Raw genomic sequence first — 18478 nt, forward strand, 5'->3', positions numbered from 1 at the left:
ACTGAGACTCCATGTCTCTTAGAAAGAACAAGTCAGGAGTGAGAGAGGACATGCTCGTGGCTTTGTGGGGAGGTGTCTATTCTCTCCTATGTGATTCACGTGTTCACTCAGCAGTCGATCTGTATGCATCAAATGCCCGCATGTTGGCTCCGCTGCTGCTGCTGCTAAATCGCTTCAGTCGTGTCCGACTCTGTGCGACCCCATAGACGGAAGCCCACCAGGCTCCTCTGTCCCTGGGATTCTCCAGGCAAGAACACTGGAGTGGGTTGCCACTTCCTTCTCCAATGCAGGAAAGTGAAAAGTGAAAGGGAAGTCGCTCAGTCGTGTCCGACTCCTAGCGACCCCATGGACTGCAGCCTACCAGGCTCCTCCGTCCATGGGATTTTCCAGGCAAGAGTACTGGAGTGGGGTGCCACTGCCTTCTCTGGTTGGCTCCGCACAGGGATACAAAGATTCTCAAGGTGGCTCTTGGGAACCACACTCTGACCAGGACCATGAACTTGTAAAAATAAAAATAGCAAATACGTACTTAGCACTTACTGTAGGACGGGCACCGTTGTAAATACCCTGTATGTACGAACTCACTTTATTCTCACAACAGCCCTATAAAGTGGCTACTATTATCATCCTCAATTTATAGTCCACAAAGAGTTGGACATGACTGAGCGATCTTCACTTCACTTCAATGTGTAATGATAAAGATGTAGAATGATAAAGCAAGGACTATGTGCAGCCGCAGAGGTGTGTGCAGAAGGTATGGAGCCCTGACGATACCCTGGGGCCTGGAAACCCCTCTCCTATGGTCTTCCTATCACTGCTGTGGGGCCCACAGCACACCGTGTGGGAACATCTACTGGTCTACTTACTAGCACATCTCTCCCCGGCTTCTCACCTCCTGCCTAGGCTACAGGTCCTCCCTCTGATGACTCTAAGCTAATGTCATCTGTGAAACCATGTGAGTCCAGAGACAGGCGAGCAGCTCAGCTCCCTTTCCAGCACCACGGCTCTCCCGTTTGGATGAGCAGCACACCAAGCCGAGAAGGAGGCCACATGGACACCTTTATTTCATCAGGTTCTGTCTGTTTGCTCCTTTCAGGCTCAGCTTCAGTTGGTTCTGAGTGAGAAGAGGGGGAAACAGGTCCCAGAAGCAAAGAGTAGGGCAGAGAGTGGCAGGAAAGCAATGGCTGTTGGCCGCTGATACAGAATGAAGCTGCAGCGTGTGGAGGCAACCCAACACCACTGCGCACATTTCTCCTCCTGGGGCTGTACGGCCCATGAGTCCCTGGACTGAGTCCCAGAGAAGCAGTACCAGCAGATGACCCTGGGAGAGTGCCCTCATCTGGCACTCCGGATCACTCCGGCCCGGGAGCTGATTGAGGCACTGCATAGATACTGGAGAGGGAAAGCATCTGTGCTAATGAATCATCAGGAAGAAAAGAATTTATGATACATGAATACTGAACTTGCAAGAGAATACTTGGTAACATCCTGGTGCCAAGAAATGTTGTGCGTAAGAGCGTGGACTTTGGAATAAGATGGATCTGGGGATGAATCCTGGCATCCCACTTCCTGTGTGCTGTTCAGCCTTCTGAAAGTTCATATCTGCTGCCTACCCCTTCTGGGCTTCAGTTTCCCCATGGGTAAAGCAGGGATAATTGAAGGGTCATCGTGAGGTTTGAATGTGAGAGTGGCTGATCCCCGGGTACAGGTGACCACAGCTTAGCTGCCTGACTTTGGTAGTGAGAAGCCTCAGAGAACAGGACCAGGGAGACTGGTGAATGGCCATGGCCATGAGAGCCTCTGCCTCCTCCCTCCACATCCTCTTCTTTCCATCGGCCTTAAACCAAAGTAGAAGACACCCTCTCCCGATGGCGCACCCCCATGTCAAAGACAGAGCTCTACAGGAAAGCAAAGGTGGTTCCTCAAAGCCCTAGTGTTCCTCTTTTCATTTACTGCAGGTTTGTTCAAACCCTGACACATGGGCTGCCAGGAATTTTCCTTGCCAAGTTCTCTGGAATGATGAGAAGAGCCAGCCATAGAGGCCCAGGTACAAACAAAATAAAATGATTCTCCCTTGGGGTGCTGGGGTGGGGAGGGTTTTGCCTAGCTCACCAAGACTCTCCCACCACCTGCAGACAAATGAGACACCCCTGGTAAGTGAGTGCAGAGGCCCAGCAGCTGGGGGCTGAAGAGTGGGTCTTGGCAGCTGCTGGGAGAATGCATGATTCTTTTTCCTAAATCCATTAAATGGAAACCTCCCTTTGGGATCCATCTCTGGGGGCAGGAGCATCTCTGCATGAGCCCTAACTCCAGGGATTTGAATGGAGAGAAACATGGCAGCCCAATGATGGCCCAGGACAGTTCTAAACATCCCCCCAGGCAAAGCCCGTCTTAGGACAGTGAAGCTTCCCACTGCAAGGAGAGCTACAAAAAACACACTGTAGAGTTTAAAAGGGTAATTTAAAGATGTGATGTCTCACGGTTCATGAAACAGCGATGGAAAATGCAAGTGGACAGTCCTCCTACAACAGACGGTCTCTGTCGGCCGTCGGAGAGTTGCTAAGTCCGTTGGTGTATTAAAGGCACTGTGACATATGACAGCAAAGACTTTTGGTTTAATTTTCTGTTTAACCGAGGGTTTTCCGAACATATTTTGTCACAGAACCCTTTTCCAGGAAACTGTTCTTTTGTGGAACAACACTGGCAAGTTATGTTCGGGCAAGTTAGGGCCTCCTCTCACTGACACCGTGCCTCTTTGCAAATCACAAACTCCCGCAGTGAGCAGAGCGCGGGCGGGTTCGAGCCTCCACTTGGGCCCTTGGCCAGACTATGGGTGCAGCAGGCCGACTGCAGAAGGTCATGGTGGGCTGTCCTCAGATCTGACCGACCAGGGCAGGGAAGTCCACACTTCTTATTTCAGTTTCTCTTCAAGGTTAAGTCCAAGCTTATGAATGAAGCAATAGAGTGCTCAGGCAGAGAAATTCAGAGAGCACGTCTAGCTGGGAAGCATCTGTAAAAACCAGCCAGTATGAAGAGCTGCTAGACAACCCTGGCTCACATCTACACAGGAGCCCTTGAACACTTTTGAGAAGCTGATCTGTGCTGTATTATTTAAAAAAAAAAAACAAAAAACAAAAAACAGATAGAGGGAAAATGCCCCAGCCACATGTTGCATCAGAAGCTGATGATGACTGGGAGTACTGGGGAGGAGACCTAGCATCCATTCCAGCTGCTCACTGCTTGGTTTAGAGTCTGACTGGCTTCCGCCCTCTGGCTTTTGGAGCGGACCAGTTTTCCTGGCATATGCATTTATTGAACTCTGAAAGGGCAGATCGTCTATGAAGATTAATTCATGATTTCAAAGACGCTTTGAAACTGGCAAAACATTCTGTTATTTCCAAGAGTTATTACAACCGAAATCCTGGCATAGATGAGGAGGTCAGCCTGTAATCTCATTTAGATCTTTTTAAATTTAGAAACTTTACAGTGGGTTAAAAATAGATCACATTTGTGTACTTTTCCTCCTTTCATCTCTACTGCAAAGGCAGTTTGGTAGTTTTGACTTAGCCTTGATATTAGCTACAGAAATTCTGGTACTTGTCACCCGGGAGTCTGCTAAGCCAAAATAAAAGTGATTTTCAAATGGATTTTGGGATGATGCTGGTTATATGACTGAGGAGAGTTACTTGTTATCCTGCACAGTACGCTCTAGAATTAAGGGCGCAAGATTACCACTAAGATCTGTATGTGGATTTGTGTTAAGTGAAAATGTGAACCAGGAGGGATGTTTTCAGTAGTGCTACCCTGGAGGGCTGTGTCCTTACCCACTGATCAGAAAAGATCATAATACTTAGGTCAAGGGAAGCTAGAGGGTCAGGCTGCTTATAAGCAAAAGTTATGTGAAGATTGTACCTGATTTCAGAAAGCCCAGACATTCTCTTCTGTGATACTCACCAGGGTTAAGGAGGTATGAGCATTTTCAAGCCCAGCAAAGATAGCATTACACTTAGGATTACCTTGTCATGGTGACTTTACCTTCATGAACATGCTGAATCCAGTTTTAAGGAGATCAGTGAGGCCTGAAGACATATGTTCAATGTCAACTGGATCTGGTCTCTCGGGATTAAATATTTCCTCCACAACCTGCTTCAACAGTGGTTTATAGGATGCCTGGAAAGACAAAATATTGTGCTGTAAGTAAAAGGGTTTGTTTGGTTTGTCTGGAGAGAGGATAGCTTTATCTGTACCAAACAAAGCAAAACAAGTTTATTTTCGATCCTGAGCAATGGCTATGGTTTTGTGTGTGTGTGAAAAGACAATATAGCAACATTGATTTTTTGGGAATTATTCCACTACACTAGCACTATTTTTTGTTTCTTATACTCCCTTCCACAAGCAAACAACTCTTACCAGAGCTATAGTTATAGGATGGCTAATTTTTCAATCTAGATTTAAAGTGACAATGTAATGTATCAAGTATAAGTTCAGTTCAGTCACTGAGTCATGTCCGACTCTTTGCAACCCAAAAGACTGCAGCATGCTAGGCTTCCCTAGCATGTCCATCAGCAACCTTCCCCTGTCCATCACCAACCCCTGGAGCTTGCTCAAACTCATGTCCATCAACTCAGTGATGCCATCCAACCATCTCATCTCTGTCGTCCCCTTCTCCTCCTGCCTTCAATCTTTTCCAACATCCAGGTCTTTTCTAATGAGCCAGCTTTTTGCATCAGGTGGCCAGTGTATTGGAACTACAGCTTCAGCATCAGTCCTTCCAATGAATATTCAGGTTTGATTTCCTTTAGGATTGACTGGTTTGATCTCCTTGCAGTCCAAGGGACTCTCAAGTCTTCTCCAATACCACAGTTCAAAAGCATCAATTCTTTGGTGCTCAGCTTTCTTTATGGTCCAATTCCTACATCCATTCATGACTACTGGAAAAACCATAGCTTTGACTAGATGGACATTTGCTGGCAAAGTAATGTTTCTGCTTTTTAACATGCTGTCTAGGTTGGTCATAGCTTTTCTTCCAAGGAAAAAGTGTCTTTTAATTTCATAGCTGCAGTCACCATCTGCCATGATTTTGGAGCCCCCAAAATAAAGTCTCTCACTGTTTCCATTGTTTCCCCATCTTTTTGCCATGAAGAGATGGGACTGGTTGCCATGATCTTTGTTTTTTGAATGTTGAGTTTTAAGCCAGGTTTTTCACTCTCCTCTTTCACTTTCATCAAGAGGCTCTTTAGTTTTTCTTCATTTTCTGCCACAAGGGTGGTGTCACCTGCATATCTGAGGTTATTGATATTTCTCCCAGCAATCTTGATTCCCGCTTGTGCTTCCTCCAGCCTGGCATTTCACATAATGTACTCTGCATAGAAGTTAAATAAGCAGGGTGACAATATACAGCCTTGACGTATTCCTTTCCCAATTTGGAACCAGTCTGATGTTCCATGTCCAGTGCTAACTGTTGCTTCTTGATCTGCATACAGGTTTCTCAGGAGACAGGTAAGGTGGTCTGGTATTCCCATCTCTTGAAGAATTTCCCACAGTTTGTTGTGATCCACCCAAAGGCTTTAGCATAGTCAATGAAGCAGCAGTAGACTTTTTCTGGAATTCTCTTGCGTTCTCTATGATCCAACAGATGTTGGCAATTTGATTTCTGGTTCCTCTGCCTTTTCTAAAACAAGCTTTAATATCTGGAGGTTCTTGGTTCACGTACTGTTGAAACCTAGCTTGGAGAATTTTGAGCATTACTTTGGCAGCGTATGAGATGAGTACAATTATTCAGTATTCTGAACATTCTTTGGCATTGTCTTTCTTTGTGATTAGAATGAAAACTGACCTTTTCCAATCCTGTGGCCACTGATGAGTTTTCCAAATTTGCTGGCATGTTGAGTGCCGCACTTTCACAGCATCATCTTTTAGAATTTGAAACAGCTCAGCTGGAATTCCATCACCTCCACCTGCTTTGTTCGTAGAGATGCTTCCTAAGGCCCACTTGACTTCACATTCCAGGATGTCTGGCTCTAGGTGAGTGGTCCCACCGTCATGGTTATCTGGGTCATTAAGATCTTTTCTGTATAGTTCTCCTATGAATTCTTGCCACCTATCTTCTGCTTCTTTTAGGTACATACCATTCCTGTACTTTATTGTACCCATCTTTGCATGAAATGTTCCCTTGGTATCTCTGATTTTCTTGAAGAGATCTCTAGTCTTTCCCATTCTATTATTTTCCTCTATTTCTTTGCATTGATCATTTAGGAAGGCTTTCTTATCTCTGCATTCAGATGGATATATCTTTCCTTTTCTCCTTTTCCTTTAGCTTTTCTTCTTTTCTCAGCTATCTGTAAGGCCTTCTCAGACAACCATTTTGCCTTTTTGCACTTCTTTTTCTTGGGGGTGGTCTTGATCCCTGTCTCCTGTACAGTGTTAGGAAACTCTGTCCATAGTTTTTCAGGCACTCTGTCTATCAGATATAATCCTTTGAATCTATCTGTCACTTCCACTATATAATCACATGGGATTAGATTTAGGTCGTACCTGAATGGCCTAGAGGTTTTCCTTACTTTCTTCAATTTAAGTCTGAATTTGGCAATAAGGAGTTCATGATCTGGGCCACAGTCAGCTCCTGGTCTTGTTTTTGCTGACTGTATAGAACTTCTCCATCTTCGACTGCAAAGAATATAATCAATCTGATTTTGGTGTTGATCATCTGGTGAAGTACATGTGTAGAGTCATCTCTTGTGTTGTTGGGAGAGGATGTTTGTTATAACTGTTGCATTCTCTTGGCAAAACTCTGTTAGCCTTTGCCCTGTTTCATTTTGTACTCCAAGGTCAAACTTGCCTGTTACTCTAGGTATCCCTTGACTTCCTATTTTTGCATTCCAGTTCTCTATGATGAAAAGGACACTTTTTTTTTTTGATGTTAGTTCTAGAAGGTCTTGTAGGTCTTCATAGAACTGTTCAGCTTCTTTGGCATTAGTGGTTGGGGCATAGACTTGGATTACTGTGATACTGAATGGTTTGCCTTGGAAATAAACAGAGATCATTTTGTCGTTTTTTGAGACTGCACTCAAGTACTGCATTTTGGACTCTTTTGTTGATACTGAGGGCTACTCCATTTTTTCTAAGGGATTCTTGCCCACAATAGTAGTTATAATGGTCATCTGAATTAAATTTGCCCACTCCGGTCCATTTTAGCTTACTGATTCCTAAAATGTTGATATTCATTCTTGCCATCTCCTGTTTGACCACTTCCAATTTACCTTGATTCATGGACCTCACATTCCAGGTTTCTATGCTTTGGACTTCACTTCCATCACCAGTCACATCCACAATTGGGTGCTGTTTTTACTTTGATTTAGCCTCTTAATTCTTTCTGGAGCTATTTCTCCACTATTCTCCAGTAGCATATTGGGCACCTACTGATCTGGGGAGTTCATCTTTCAGTGTCATATCTTTTTGCCTTTTCATACTCTTCATGGGGATCTCAAAGCAAGAATACTGAAGTGGTTTGCCATTCCCTTCAGCATGAAGTATGCTGAAAAGTAAAATACTGTCAACTTAGATAGACATGAAGATGCTCTCAGGTCTTTCCTAAACATTCTTAGAATTATGCTCCCTTCCTTTAGGATCCCAAATGTTTTCTTACAATGTATTGTCACTAACCAAGCCCAAAGCAATCTCTTTTTTCTAGAGAAGTCAACTCCAAGTACAACTTGGCCAGAAAAAGAAGCCAAGATACCGCAAAGAAATCTGACCAAGGTCAGGACTCAGAGAAAGGATGCCCTGTGAACAATAAGAGTTTCAGTAGGGGACTTCCCTGGTGCTCCAGTGGCTAAGACTCCACACTCCCAACACAGGGGGCCGGGTTCAATCCCTGATCAGGGCACTAGATCCCACATGCTGCAACTAAAGATTCCACATGTCACAGCTAAGACCTGGCACAGTTAAATAAATGAATAAATTAAAAAAAAGAATTTCAGTAGAATTAAGTTGATGTGGATTTACAATACCTACAGTTTGGCAAATGGTGCTACATCTATCCAGGTTTAGGTAATATTTGGAGGCAGCTGCCTCTGACCAATGTGTATTCTAAGCAAATTCCCTTCCTCCTTTCCTTGGGTCTCTTTACTACCAAGCTTTTCCTCTCTCCTTCCCTTCCCATCAGCTGGACAGCTTTACTCCCAGTCATGTTGCTGCCTTTGCACTCCAGTTCTGTATGGCACCCCAGTGGGACATGAAGGGGGAAGGAAGAGGAGTGTCTACCCTCAAAGCACTCTACTGCATCTATCACAGACTCAGGAAAGCCAGCACTGTAGAGATGCGGTGAACTGTGTGTCTCTTTGTACTGGCCAGATCTGTGACCAACCTCTAGCCAGTGTTGAGGACTTCTGGGGTGCTGACTTCATCCCTGGCCTCGTCCTGCTTTCCCTACAGTCATGTTTTACTCTGAGTTTTCCCTTATTCCAACTTTCTTACTTGAAATATCTTAGAAAGAAATCAGGGTATAAATCCTCACAATCATAAATAATCACTTAGCTAGAAGGCAACTAGTGCATTTAACAGGGATAAGATGCAGGGAGAAATGGCAACTGTCGAATTGAAGCTGCAGCTCTCCTCTGTTTATTAATCAAACAGACCATGGCATGCCCAGAGATCTCATATGCAGATGCTCACAAAAGGGATAGCACTGCGCAGAGACACAGAACTTTAAAAACAAACAAAACTATGAGTCAACCTCCTCATCATAGTGCTGTAACACCAAGTTCGTTTTTTAAAATTTATCATACAGGCAAAAATACAGAGGTTTGAAAATACACTCTTTTGACAAGGTCATAGGGAAACAGACATGCTCATATACTGCTAGTGGGAGTGTAAATTGTTACAATCAGCACAGAGAGTAATCTGGGGATACCTATCAAAGTTATGAATGCATCTGACCTAGCAATCCCACATCTAAAACTTAATCCTACAAATATGCTACTGTATGCAAATGAGATCCATAAAAGTCTGTTACAGCAAAAGATTGGAAACTCATGTGTCCATCAATAGGGAGCTGTTTAATAAATGGAATCCATCCACATGAAGGAATGCCATGGAAGTGAAGAGGGGAACTCTGTGCTGATAGGAAAAAGCAAGGTGAGAATAAACTGTGAGTGGAGAAAGCAAGATGAGGAACAGTATGAATAATGGGCTTTTGTGTAAAATGTGCCAAAGGGAATATGAAAGTTTGCACTTGCTGGAACATGCAAAAAATAAACTCAGGTGTGATATACAGAACCACCATGAGCAGTGATCACGACGTGGGGGACTGGACAAGAGGCAAAGGTGGGAGGAAGTCTTTTCACTGTATTCCTTTTTTAAAAGCACAGTTAAAACACCACCACACACACACCTACACCCGCACACACTCCCACAGATCAAGAACGGTCTTTTTTTCTTCACTTGTTAAAAATTAATGTTATTTATGTCCGGAAGAGGTTGGAATAAAGCACACGAAAATGTAAACGAGGGCTAATGCTAGGTTCTGCGAGTAGGGGACTCTATTTTCTTCTTTTTCCAAAACTTCAGAAATTAACAGGTATATTTCTGGAATTAAAACAATCCAATATGTATTTTCAATGTTAAAAAAAAAAGTTCACAGAATGGCCTCTGAATTTTCCAAACCCTCCTCCCCGAGTAAACTGTCTTGAGAAATTTTCTACCATCTCAGCCTTTCTGGATATTTAATCTCTTAAACTTTAATCTCTCTAAACTGCTCTCCATGGAGAAGTCCTTTGGCCAATATTCCGCTAACTTACCAAATATTCATCAACTGCTTCCTTAGAAATAGAACCAGTTTTTGGCCAGGAACATGATCAATTGGCTGAAAACTCCATTCTGCAGCCTTTCTTGCTGCTGAGTCTGGAAGTTTTGGAGAATGATATGCAAGGAGAAGGGGAGTAGGACTTCTAGAAGCTTTCCTCCCCTTTCTCTATTCTGCTGCCTGGAATATGAAAGTGATGGCGGCAGCCCCAGCAGCCACTGTGGAAAACTGAACCATTTCTTGGAGATGCTAGAGCAGAGGGCTGGAAGAAATCTGGGTCAGTGGAGACTCGTGGCAGTACCACAACACAGATGGACTGAATCAGAACCTACATATGTGACAAGACAAACCTTGCATGTTTAAGCCGTTATGTTTCAGATCTCTGCTGCTGCTAAGTCGCTTCAGTCGTGTCCGACTCTGTGCGACCCCATAGACGGCAGCCCACCAGGCTCCCCCGCCCCTGGGATTCTCCAGGCAAGAACACTGCAGTGGGTTGCCATTTCCTTCTCCAATGCATGAAAGTGAAAAGTGAAAGTGAAGTCGCTCAGTCGTGTCCGATACTACTTGCAACTTAATAAAATTCTGTTACAAAGCACAAAGGGAAGGTAAATAAAAAGCCCACTGCTTCTTTCCTGGAGCTTACAGTTATTTCTTTTATTAGTCTACATATAGTTATACAGACTAACATGGGGCAGAACCAGAGATACACATAGGCTGTCACATTTAAGACAGGAGGGAGTATACCCCTCAACCTACAAAAACCAAAAGAAGGCTGTTGCTCGCCATAGGACGCACCTTCAGTAAGTAGGATGAGTAGTGACCCCAAGAAAAGCTCAGGCATAGGAAAAAGGCGGACCTGTTGTCCAGCAAAAACATTATGTTGGGGCCCCCTCTGTGCAAGGCACGGGGTACCAGGGTGACAGGACTGTGCTCAGGGCCCCAGAAGCCCCTGTGTAGACTGGAGACAGGGAAAGAAGGAAGCATGGAGGCTTAGACATCCCCTTTCTCCCTTGCTCTACTTTCAGCTCAGCCCTGGGGAATGCAGCTCTAGGGAGAAAGGCCCTTTGAGTCAGCCTCCCCTTAAGGATGAGCAAAGATTTGGAAGTCCTATTCCCTTAACACCTTCATTCTTGGGACTTTGTGATCATGGAATGTTACTTGGCAGGGCTGTAAACACGTTTTATTATTTTTTAAGATATGTAGGTAACATTTTTTAGATTGAGAAAAGCAGCCACAAATTAAGTATGGAAAAGTCACAGATAACAGACACATCACATAATCCAGAGAAATAATCAAAGTGCTTTTCTTAATGAACTGCCTCTCATACCTCTGTAATACTTATTTTTTCTCGACTGAACTCTCTCCTATGACATTCACATGACATTCTCACGACTGTCTTCTCATGATAGCAATTTTTAAAAATAATTTTATTTTTAATGTTGGCTGTGTTGGGCCTTCACTGTTGCATGGGCTTTTCTAGTTGCAGTGAGGTGGGGTTACTCCCTAGGTGTGATGCTTGGGCTTCTCACTGCAGTGGTTTCCCTTGCTGCACAGCATGGGCTCCAGGGCACGTGGACTTCAGTAGTTGTGGCTCCCAATCTCTAGAGAGCAGGCTCAATAGTTACGGCACATGGGCTTTAGCTGCTCTGCAGCATGTGGGATCTTCCCAGCCCAGGGATCTCTACCCATGTTTCTCTACCACAGGTTGATTCTCTACCGCTGAGCCACCAGGGAAGCCCCAGTTCAGTTCAGTTCAGTTGCTCAGTCGTGTCCAACTCTGCAACCCCATGGACTGCAGCATGCCAGGCTTCCCTGTCCATCACCAACTCCAAGAGTTTACTCAAACTCATGTCCACTGAGTCAGTGATGCCATCCAACCATCTCATCCTCTGTCATCCCCTTCTCCTGCCCTCAATCTTTCCCAGCATCAGGGTCTTTTCTAATGAGTCAGCTCTTCGCATCAGGTGGCCAAAGTATTGGAGTTTCAGCTTCAACATCAGTCCTTCCAATGAACACTCAGGACTGGTCTCCTTTAGGGTAGACTGGTTGGATCTCCTTGCAGTCCAAGGGACTCTCAAGAGTCTTCTCCAACACCACAGTTCAAAAGCATCAATTCTTCAGTGCTCAGATTTTTTTATGGTCCAACTCTGGGGGTGGGGAGCGAAGCCCCATGATGGCAATTTTGAAATATCATTTTTCATAATTAGATGTGATGGTTATTAAGCTGTTTTCTCTCGAGCCCAAATCTTCTCTTCCATGCTCAGTTCTGGGAGGCTGTCCTGCAAACCGTATTTGTGCTTTGCCATCTAGATCCGTTTGACTCTGCCCACAGGAGCCCAGGAAGGACACTGGAAGGCAGGGAAAGCAAGCGGGAACCTGCCCCTCTTTGTTATTTCTGTTAGCATCACCCCAGCAATGGCTCCTTACCACTTGAAGCTGCCCCTTCTCTGGTCTTTTAAATCATACATTACCTTTCTTGTTTAAACTGCTTTCAGCTTTTTTCTTTTTTCTATTTTCACTGGTAACCAAAAACTCATTAAATGATATAAGTATGGTTAATTTAAAGATACATGCACCCCAATGTTCACTGCAGCACTATTTACAATAGCCAGGACATGGAAACAACCTAAATGTCCATTGACAGAGGAATGGATAAAGAAGGTGTGGTGTACACACACACAGAGTATTACTCAGCCGTAAGAAAGAATAAGGCTATGTGGCATACATACACACACACACACACACACACACACACACAGAGTATTACTCAGCCATAAGAAAGAATAAGGCTATGTGCTGTACACACACACACACACACACACACACATACACACAATTACTCAGCCATAAGAAAGAATAAGGCTATGTGCTGTACACACACACACACACACACACACACACACACACACACACATACACACAATTACTCAGCCATAAGAAAGAATAAGGCTATGTGGCATACACACACACACACACACAGTATTACTCAGCCATAAGAAAGAATAAGGCTATGTGGTGTACACACACACGCACACACACACACACACACACAGAGTATTACTCAGCCATAAGAAAGAATAAGGCTATGTGGCGTACACACACACACACACACACACATACACACAGAGAGTATTGCTCAGCCACAAGAAAGAATAAGGCTATTTGCAGCAACATGGATGGACCTAAAGATTATCATACTAAGTGAAGGAAGCCAGAGAAAGACAAATATGTATCACTTATATGTGGAATCTAAAAAAATGATACAAATGAACTTATTTACAAAACAGAAATAGACCCACAGACATGGAAAACAAACTTAAGGTTATCAAAAGGGAAAGGGGCAGGGAGGGATAAATTGGAAGGTTGGGATTAACATATACACACTATTATATATAAAACAGATAATCAACAAGGACCTATTGTATAACACGGGGAACTATACTTGATATTTTGTAATAACCCATAAGGGAAAATAATCTGAAAAAGAATATATATACATATAACTGAATCACTGTACTATATACCTGAACTAACAATATTGCAAACAACTCTACTTCAATTTAAAAAAGAGAGAGAGAGAATTTACAGTGATTTACGGTCCAGTAATTAGGACTTGGTGCTTTTACTGCTGGGGCCCGAGTTCAATCCCTAGTCAGGGAACTGAGATCCCACAAGCTGCACAGCACAGTCAAGAAAAAAAAAAAAAGACGTTTTGCCACTTAAATATTATATAGAAGGAGATTTCTAAATTCTTATTTAAAACAACTAAGCACAGAACAACTAAATAACATTGTTCATTTAAAGAGCTCGATTTAGGAAAAGACTTTCTCAGGTTCAAAGCAATACTTGTCTCATGATTCATTAGCAAACACATTTCTTAGTTTCCCCAATCAGGGTTTTAATCATGAGAACTTTTGGCTTCTTCCTTACTTACTTTGGATTTTTTTCTGCCTCAAATCACGTCGCTGAAATCTGACTAGAATGAATGGCTTTGGCAGTAGCTTCTTTTTTTTTATATTTTAAGACTTTGAGTCTTTTTTTTTAATTTATTTTTTCCTGTGCTGGGTATTCTTGGCTGTGCAGGCTTTTCTCTAGCTGTGGTGAGCGGGGTCTACTCTCCAGCTGCTGTGTGGGGGCTTCGCATTGCAGTGGCTTCTCTGTTGCGGAGCATAGGCTCAATACCTGGACCAGGAATCAAACCTATGTCTACTGCATCGCTGGGTGGACTCTTTACCACTGAGCCACCAGGGAAGCCCTGGCAGTAGCTTCTTAAATGAGACTCCTCTAACTGTTATGGAATTTTCTATTCAGCCAGAAGCTACTTACTTCTCAGCAAAGGCCCACAGAAGGGGGTGATGGGAAGACAGATGTCTTTCCCTAGGGCCCTGTTCAGTTTTCCTCATGTGTTAGAGAGGAATAGAGGGGAGATCAGTCGTGTAGTTTGACTTCATGAGATGTTAACGAGAATAATTTAATTTTCCTAATCAAACATTCACTGGCAGTTCATCTTTCAGGGGAGAAGGAGAGGGATTAAAAACGCAGACAGATTCATCCCTATTTCTTGCTTCTGCCACATTCAGTGTGTCCCTGCAGTAGGGGGTCTATGCTCTACACAATCATTCAGACAGACATCCGTGTTCCTGCTGTTGAGCAGCCCCCGCCACCCCCTAGGGCTCTGGAATCCCACATGGAAGCCTTTGCATCTCATCAACTGAGGATGAAAGAGATAGTGTGGAGGGGATGAAAGAGATAGTGTGGAGGGGATGAAAGAGAGATAGTGTGGAGGATTTCCAGGGAGGTTTTTATGGGCTGAAGGTGATCTGTATCACGCCTACCCATTGTTCATTGGTCAGAATTAATCACAAACCTACATCTACCGGCAAGGGAACTTGGAAAATGTGGTCTAAGCATGCCAGGAGGAAACAGAAATAGAGTTTGGGGAACCCACATAGCCTGTCTCTACCACAGACATACTGCAAATCTGAATTGAAATATTAGTTATTTCCTTAATAACTGGCAGGTTGCTTGTGGTAGGCAAAGGATTATTAAACCTCTTTTCCCTTCTGCATAAGAATTTGACCTTTGGTTAACTTTTGAGCTCTGTTTCCCTGGAAACCTGATAAGGGAAGAATGTCAAACGCTAGCCAAGCAAGATTGCTTATGATAAAAATGACCCCCGCTTAGTAAATTGCATTAGATGGGGAGAACTATAAATATTGGACAGAAAGTCAGGGCTTTGGGCTTCTCTGAGTACAATGACTTTTGTATAATTGGCATGTCCCTTGGAGGAATGCTAGAATCATGTCTGTGGAGCTGGTTCAGAGAAAGTGGCTCCTATAGGATATGAGAGCTTTAAGCCAGGAGACTCCTGCCCCCACCCTTCCTTCCTTGTGAGTCTAATTCCTTCACTCCTCAGCTGTCACTTTGGGACCAAACCAAACAGCTCCTGGGTAGCTGCATGGACTGAATCATGGATGGTCACAATGGTTACTCCAGAGGAGAAAAATGCCTGCCGCTGCCTATGAGTGAGCTATGTTCCTATCCTGGGCCGACTGATGCCAGTGGGGGCTATGACCACAGAGATGACTCAAGCAGGAGGTGCAGAATGCATGATGCCTAGGGCGCATGAGACCATTAGCAGTCCATGAAAATGTAATTTCTTTTAAAATCAGAAGAAAAATATGAACTTTTACATGAAAGATAATGTTTTGATATATAGTATAAATAGATTTGTCTCTATACCAATGTAACTGTATAATTACATGTACACAATTGAACATATGCAAATATAAGAATATTCATATAAACACATGAATTATATACTCAACATATATATTCAAATGAATATATTTATAAATTTTATTACATACAACTTTAGTCTCAGTATTAGTCACTCAGTTGTGTCCGACCCTCTGTGACCCATGGACTGCAGCCCGCCAGACTCCTCTGTCCAAGGGATCTCTACACACGAGAATATTGGAGTGTCATGTCCTTCTCCAGGGGATCTTCCCAATCCAGGGATTGAAGCTGCATTGCAGGCAGATTCTTTACCATCTGAGCCACCAAGGAAGCCCCACATAATACTTAATAAATATTTATTCACATAAATATATATATATATATATATTAATATAGGAAGAGAGCCATGAGCCATGAAGGCAAACATGCTTAGGGCCGTGGAGATTGCAATGTGGGCCTGTATGACAGTCTCATGAGGCTAGCTTGAAGGTTTGGCAGAACCTAACGAGACCTCCATGGGTGTTACACGTAAAATAGATGAGGTTTCAAAAAAAACAGAAACTCTCTTTTTGTCATTAAATGGTATCTGTTCCAGAACAAACTGGACTTTTAATATCCCATAGTTAATCAGAATATGAAAAATAAAATACTTGTTTCTATGTCTTTGGTTCCTTTTCATGGTGGAGATAATGTATGATTCAGTCCAGAAGGTCCATACTGACCTGATTCCAACCCTTGAAGAAAGGTTCTGAGCACAGCAACAGTTTCTGACATTACACATAAGTCAGAGACAATTCTGAAAAACCAACTCCAACATCTTCTTAAATTTGGCCACCTGAAGATGGCCAAGGAGATCAGTTTTGAAGAAAACTGTTGTTGCCACAACCATATCCCCTCGGTCGTGCTACTGACCCTGGCCTTGCTGGTTGGTACTGGTGCAGCCAGGGCCTCTCTTAGTCCTCCTGCTGCAAATGCTTCTTTTCTGAAAAACGGACTCTAAACAACCAACTTCCCAGGAGAACTAGACTTGTACAGAGGATATTTACTTTGTTTCAATCCAAGATCACACGGAAAAAACTTTTGTTCAAAACTGGTCTTGGCTTTGGGCTTTGACTACTCCATGGCTTATTTATTTTTATCTTTTGCTATATACTATGACTGATTGTTTTCCTCCTTTCATCTTCTTAAGGATAATGGTTTGCTCTGGAGATTAAAAAGTAGTTTATTCGTCTATCTGTTCATCCATCCATTCATCCATCTATCCATCCCTCAAACCACAAGCAGATGACTTTTACAAAGTTTGTTTTAAGCCTAGTCCCTTTAATTTCAATATAAGGAAATCAAAGCCCAAAGCTATTAATCAACTTGCTTGAATTCACACACAGGCAGTTAGAAGTTAGGCTGCAGGAGAGAGTCAAGCTCCCTGGCCCCCGGTTTATGCTATCTCATGTAGATGCTTTCAAAAAGGATGTCAGCAGGTCTAGAGTTAGGTAGATAGAATTAGGAGGAAGAACAGAGCTTAGCACTTGGAAAAGGACAGCTGGTGGCCAGGGCTGGGGATTGCTGATGAAGAGACTGGGCCTACAGACTGTTCAGAGGCCCTGTTTCACCAGGCACAAGATGAATTGAGCCTCCTTGGGCCCTGCAGGTTCTAAAGGCTCTTGTTCAACACGCCAGAGGCACAGAAGATGGTACCCATCTGTGGGACATTTCCTCCAACACAGCACAGCACTTTGAGAATTTTGCCAAAGCCACTCAAGCAAGAGTCATACAGTATTTTGTCTGAAAGGGCTCATAAGCTCCTTGCCCTGAGTCATCTGAGGAACAGCAGCACATCAAACGCTGACATTCAGGAAGAGGGTTAAGCCTCCCATTAAACTGGAACATTTGTAGTAAGAAACGAAAGCAGAAGAAGGCTTGTTATAAAGGCAAAACTGGGGCTTAGGTTTCTGGTTAACAGAGTCTACAGACAAACATGACTTTTCCAAACAAAGGGGTATGAGTAGTAAATTCTGACCATATGCCACAGCTAACGGGAAAGTCAACTTGAGAATGACCTCCTTTCTGTGTAGCCCATCTCCTAACAAAGGAAACAATGAAACTCTACAAAAGAGAACAAAGAGAAGGTCTATTTCGTCCTTTACACAACTGTTACAGCCAGTACTTACATAGCACTGTCTGTGTTGGCTTGTGTCCTAAAAAGCCTTATATGTATCAACTCACCTAATCATCACAGCACTTTTATGAAGGAGCTAATAATAGTGGCTAAGAGGAACTAAGCTCAGAGAAGTAAAGTAATTTCCCTAAGGTCACACAGTTAGTAAGGAGCAGAGCTGGGTTATGAACCCAAAGGCTGATGTTCACCTACATGCTAACCTCCCTCTCACTTAGAATTAAGAACGTAAGAAATACCATTCTGAATAAGACCCAGAGTCCAGGATCCATCCATCCATCCACCTACCCCTTTACCCTCAGGTGGCAAGCACTGAGCTGGGCTCTGTATTTACCAGGATGAGAAAACACAGAAGCTGTCTCCAGCTTTGCTGGCGTGTTCTTCAAGCCAAGAGCTTCAATGGCAGCCTCGTGGTGGACACCATGCCCACTCCCCTGGCTGTGGCAGAGGTACTGGTTCTCTTGGAACCAGGTGTGTAGTGATGTTTGGGGCTCATTTCTACATACCTGGTCTAGATCCCACTCCTCCAGCTCTTTCAGATACTACAGGTACTTAATTCCTTATATGAAATCACATTTTCTTTAAAATGATGAGAGTGGTGTCTGCTTTCTACATCTGAGCTGTGACCAAAACATTTACCTAAAGGGTTAAAGGATGAAGGTTAAATAAGAAGTGCCTCTAGCTAATAGAGTAAAGAGGAGTGGCTCTAAGAGTCAACTCATTTGCATCAGAGCAGGAGAAAAGTACTCTGGGAGGAAGCCTGG

General features: G+C 43.4%; 1 protein-coding gene across 1 annotated transcript in view; it reads right to left on the minus strand.

Annotated features, from left to right (window-relative positions):
* The window catches only part of SCFD2 (sec1 family domain containing 2), a 396972-nt gene that overhangs the window by 25195 nt on the left and 353299 nt on the right, over positions 1-18478 (minus strand). Inside the window, exon 7 of the mRNA XM_019962747.2 lies at positions 4036-4170. Coding sequence (XP_019818306.2) covers positions 4036-4170 — 135 coding nt within the window. The remainder of the gene's footprint in view (positions 1-4035; positions 4171-18478) is intronic.

The sequence above is a fragment of the Bos indicus genome, chromosome 6 (assembly GCF_029378745.1).
Source record: "Bos indicus isolate NIAB-ARS_2022 breed Sahiwal x Tharparkar chromosome 6, NIAB-ARS_B.indTharparkar_mat_pri_1.0, whole genome shotgun sequence".
NCBI lineage: Eukaryota > Metazoa > Chordata > Mammalia > Artiodactyla > Bovidae > Bos > Bos indicus.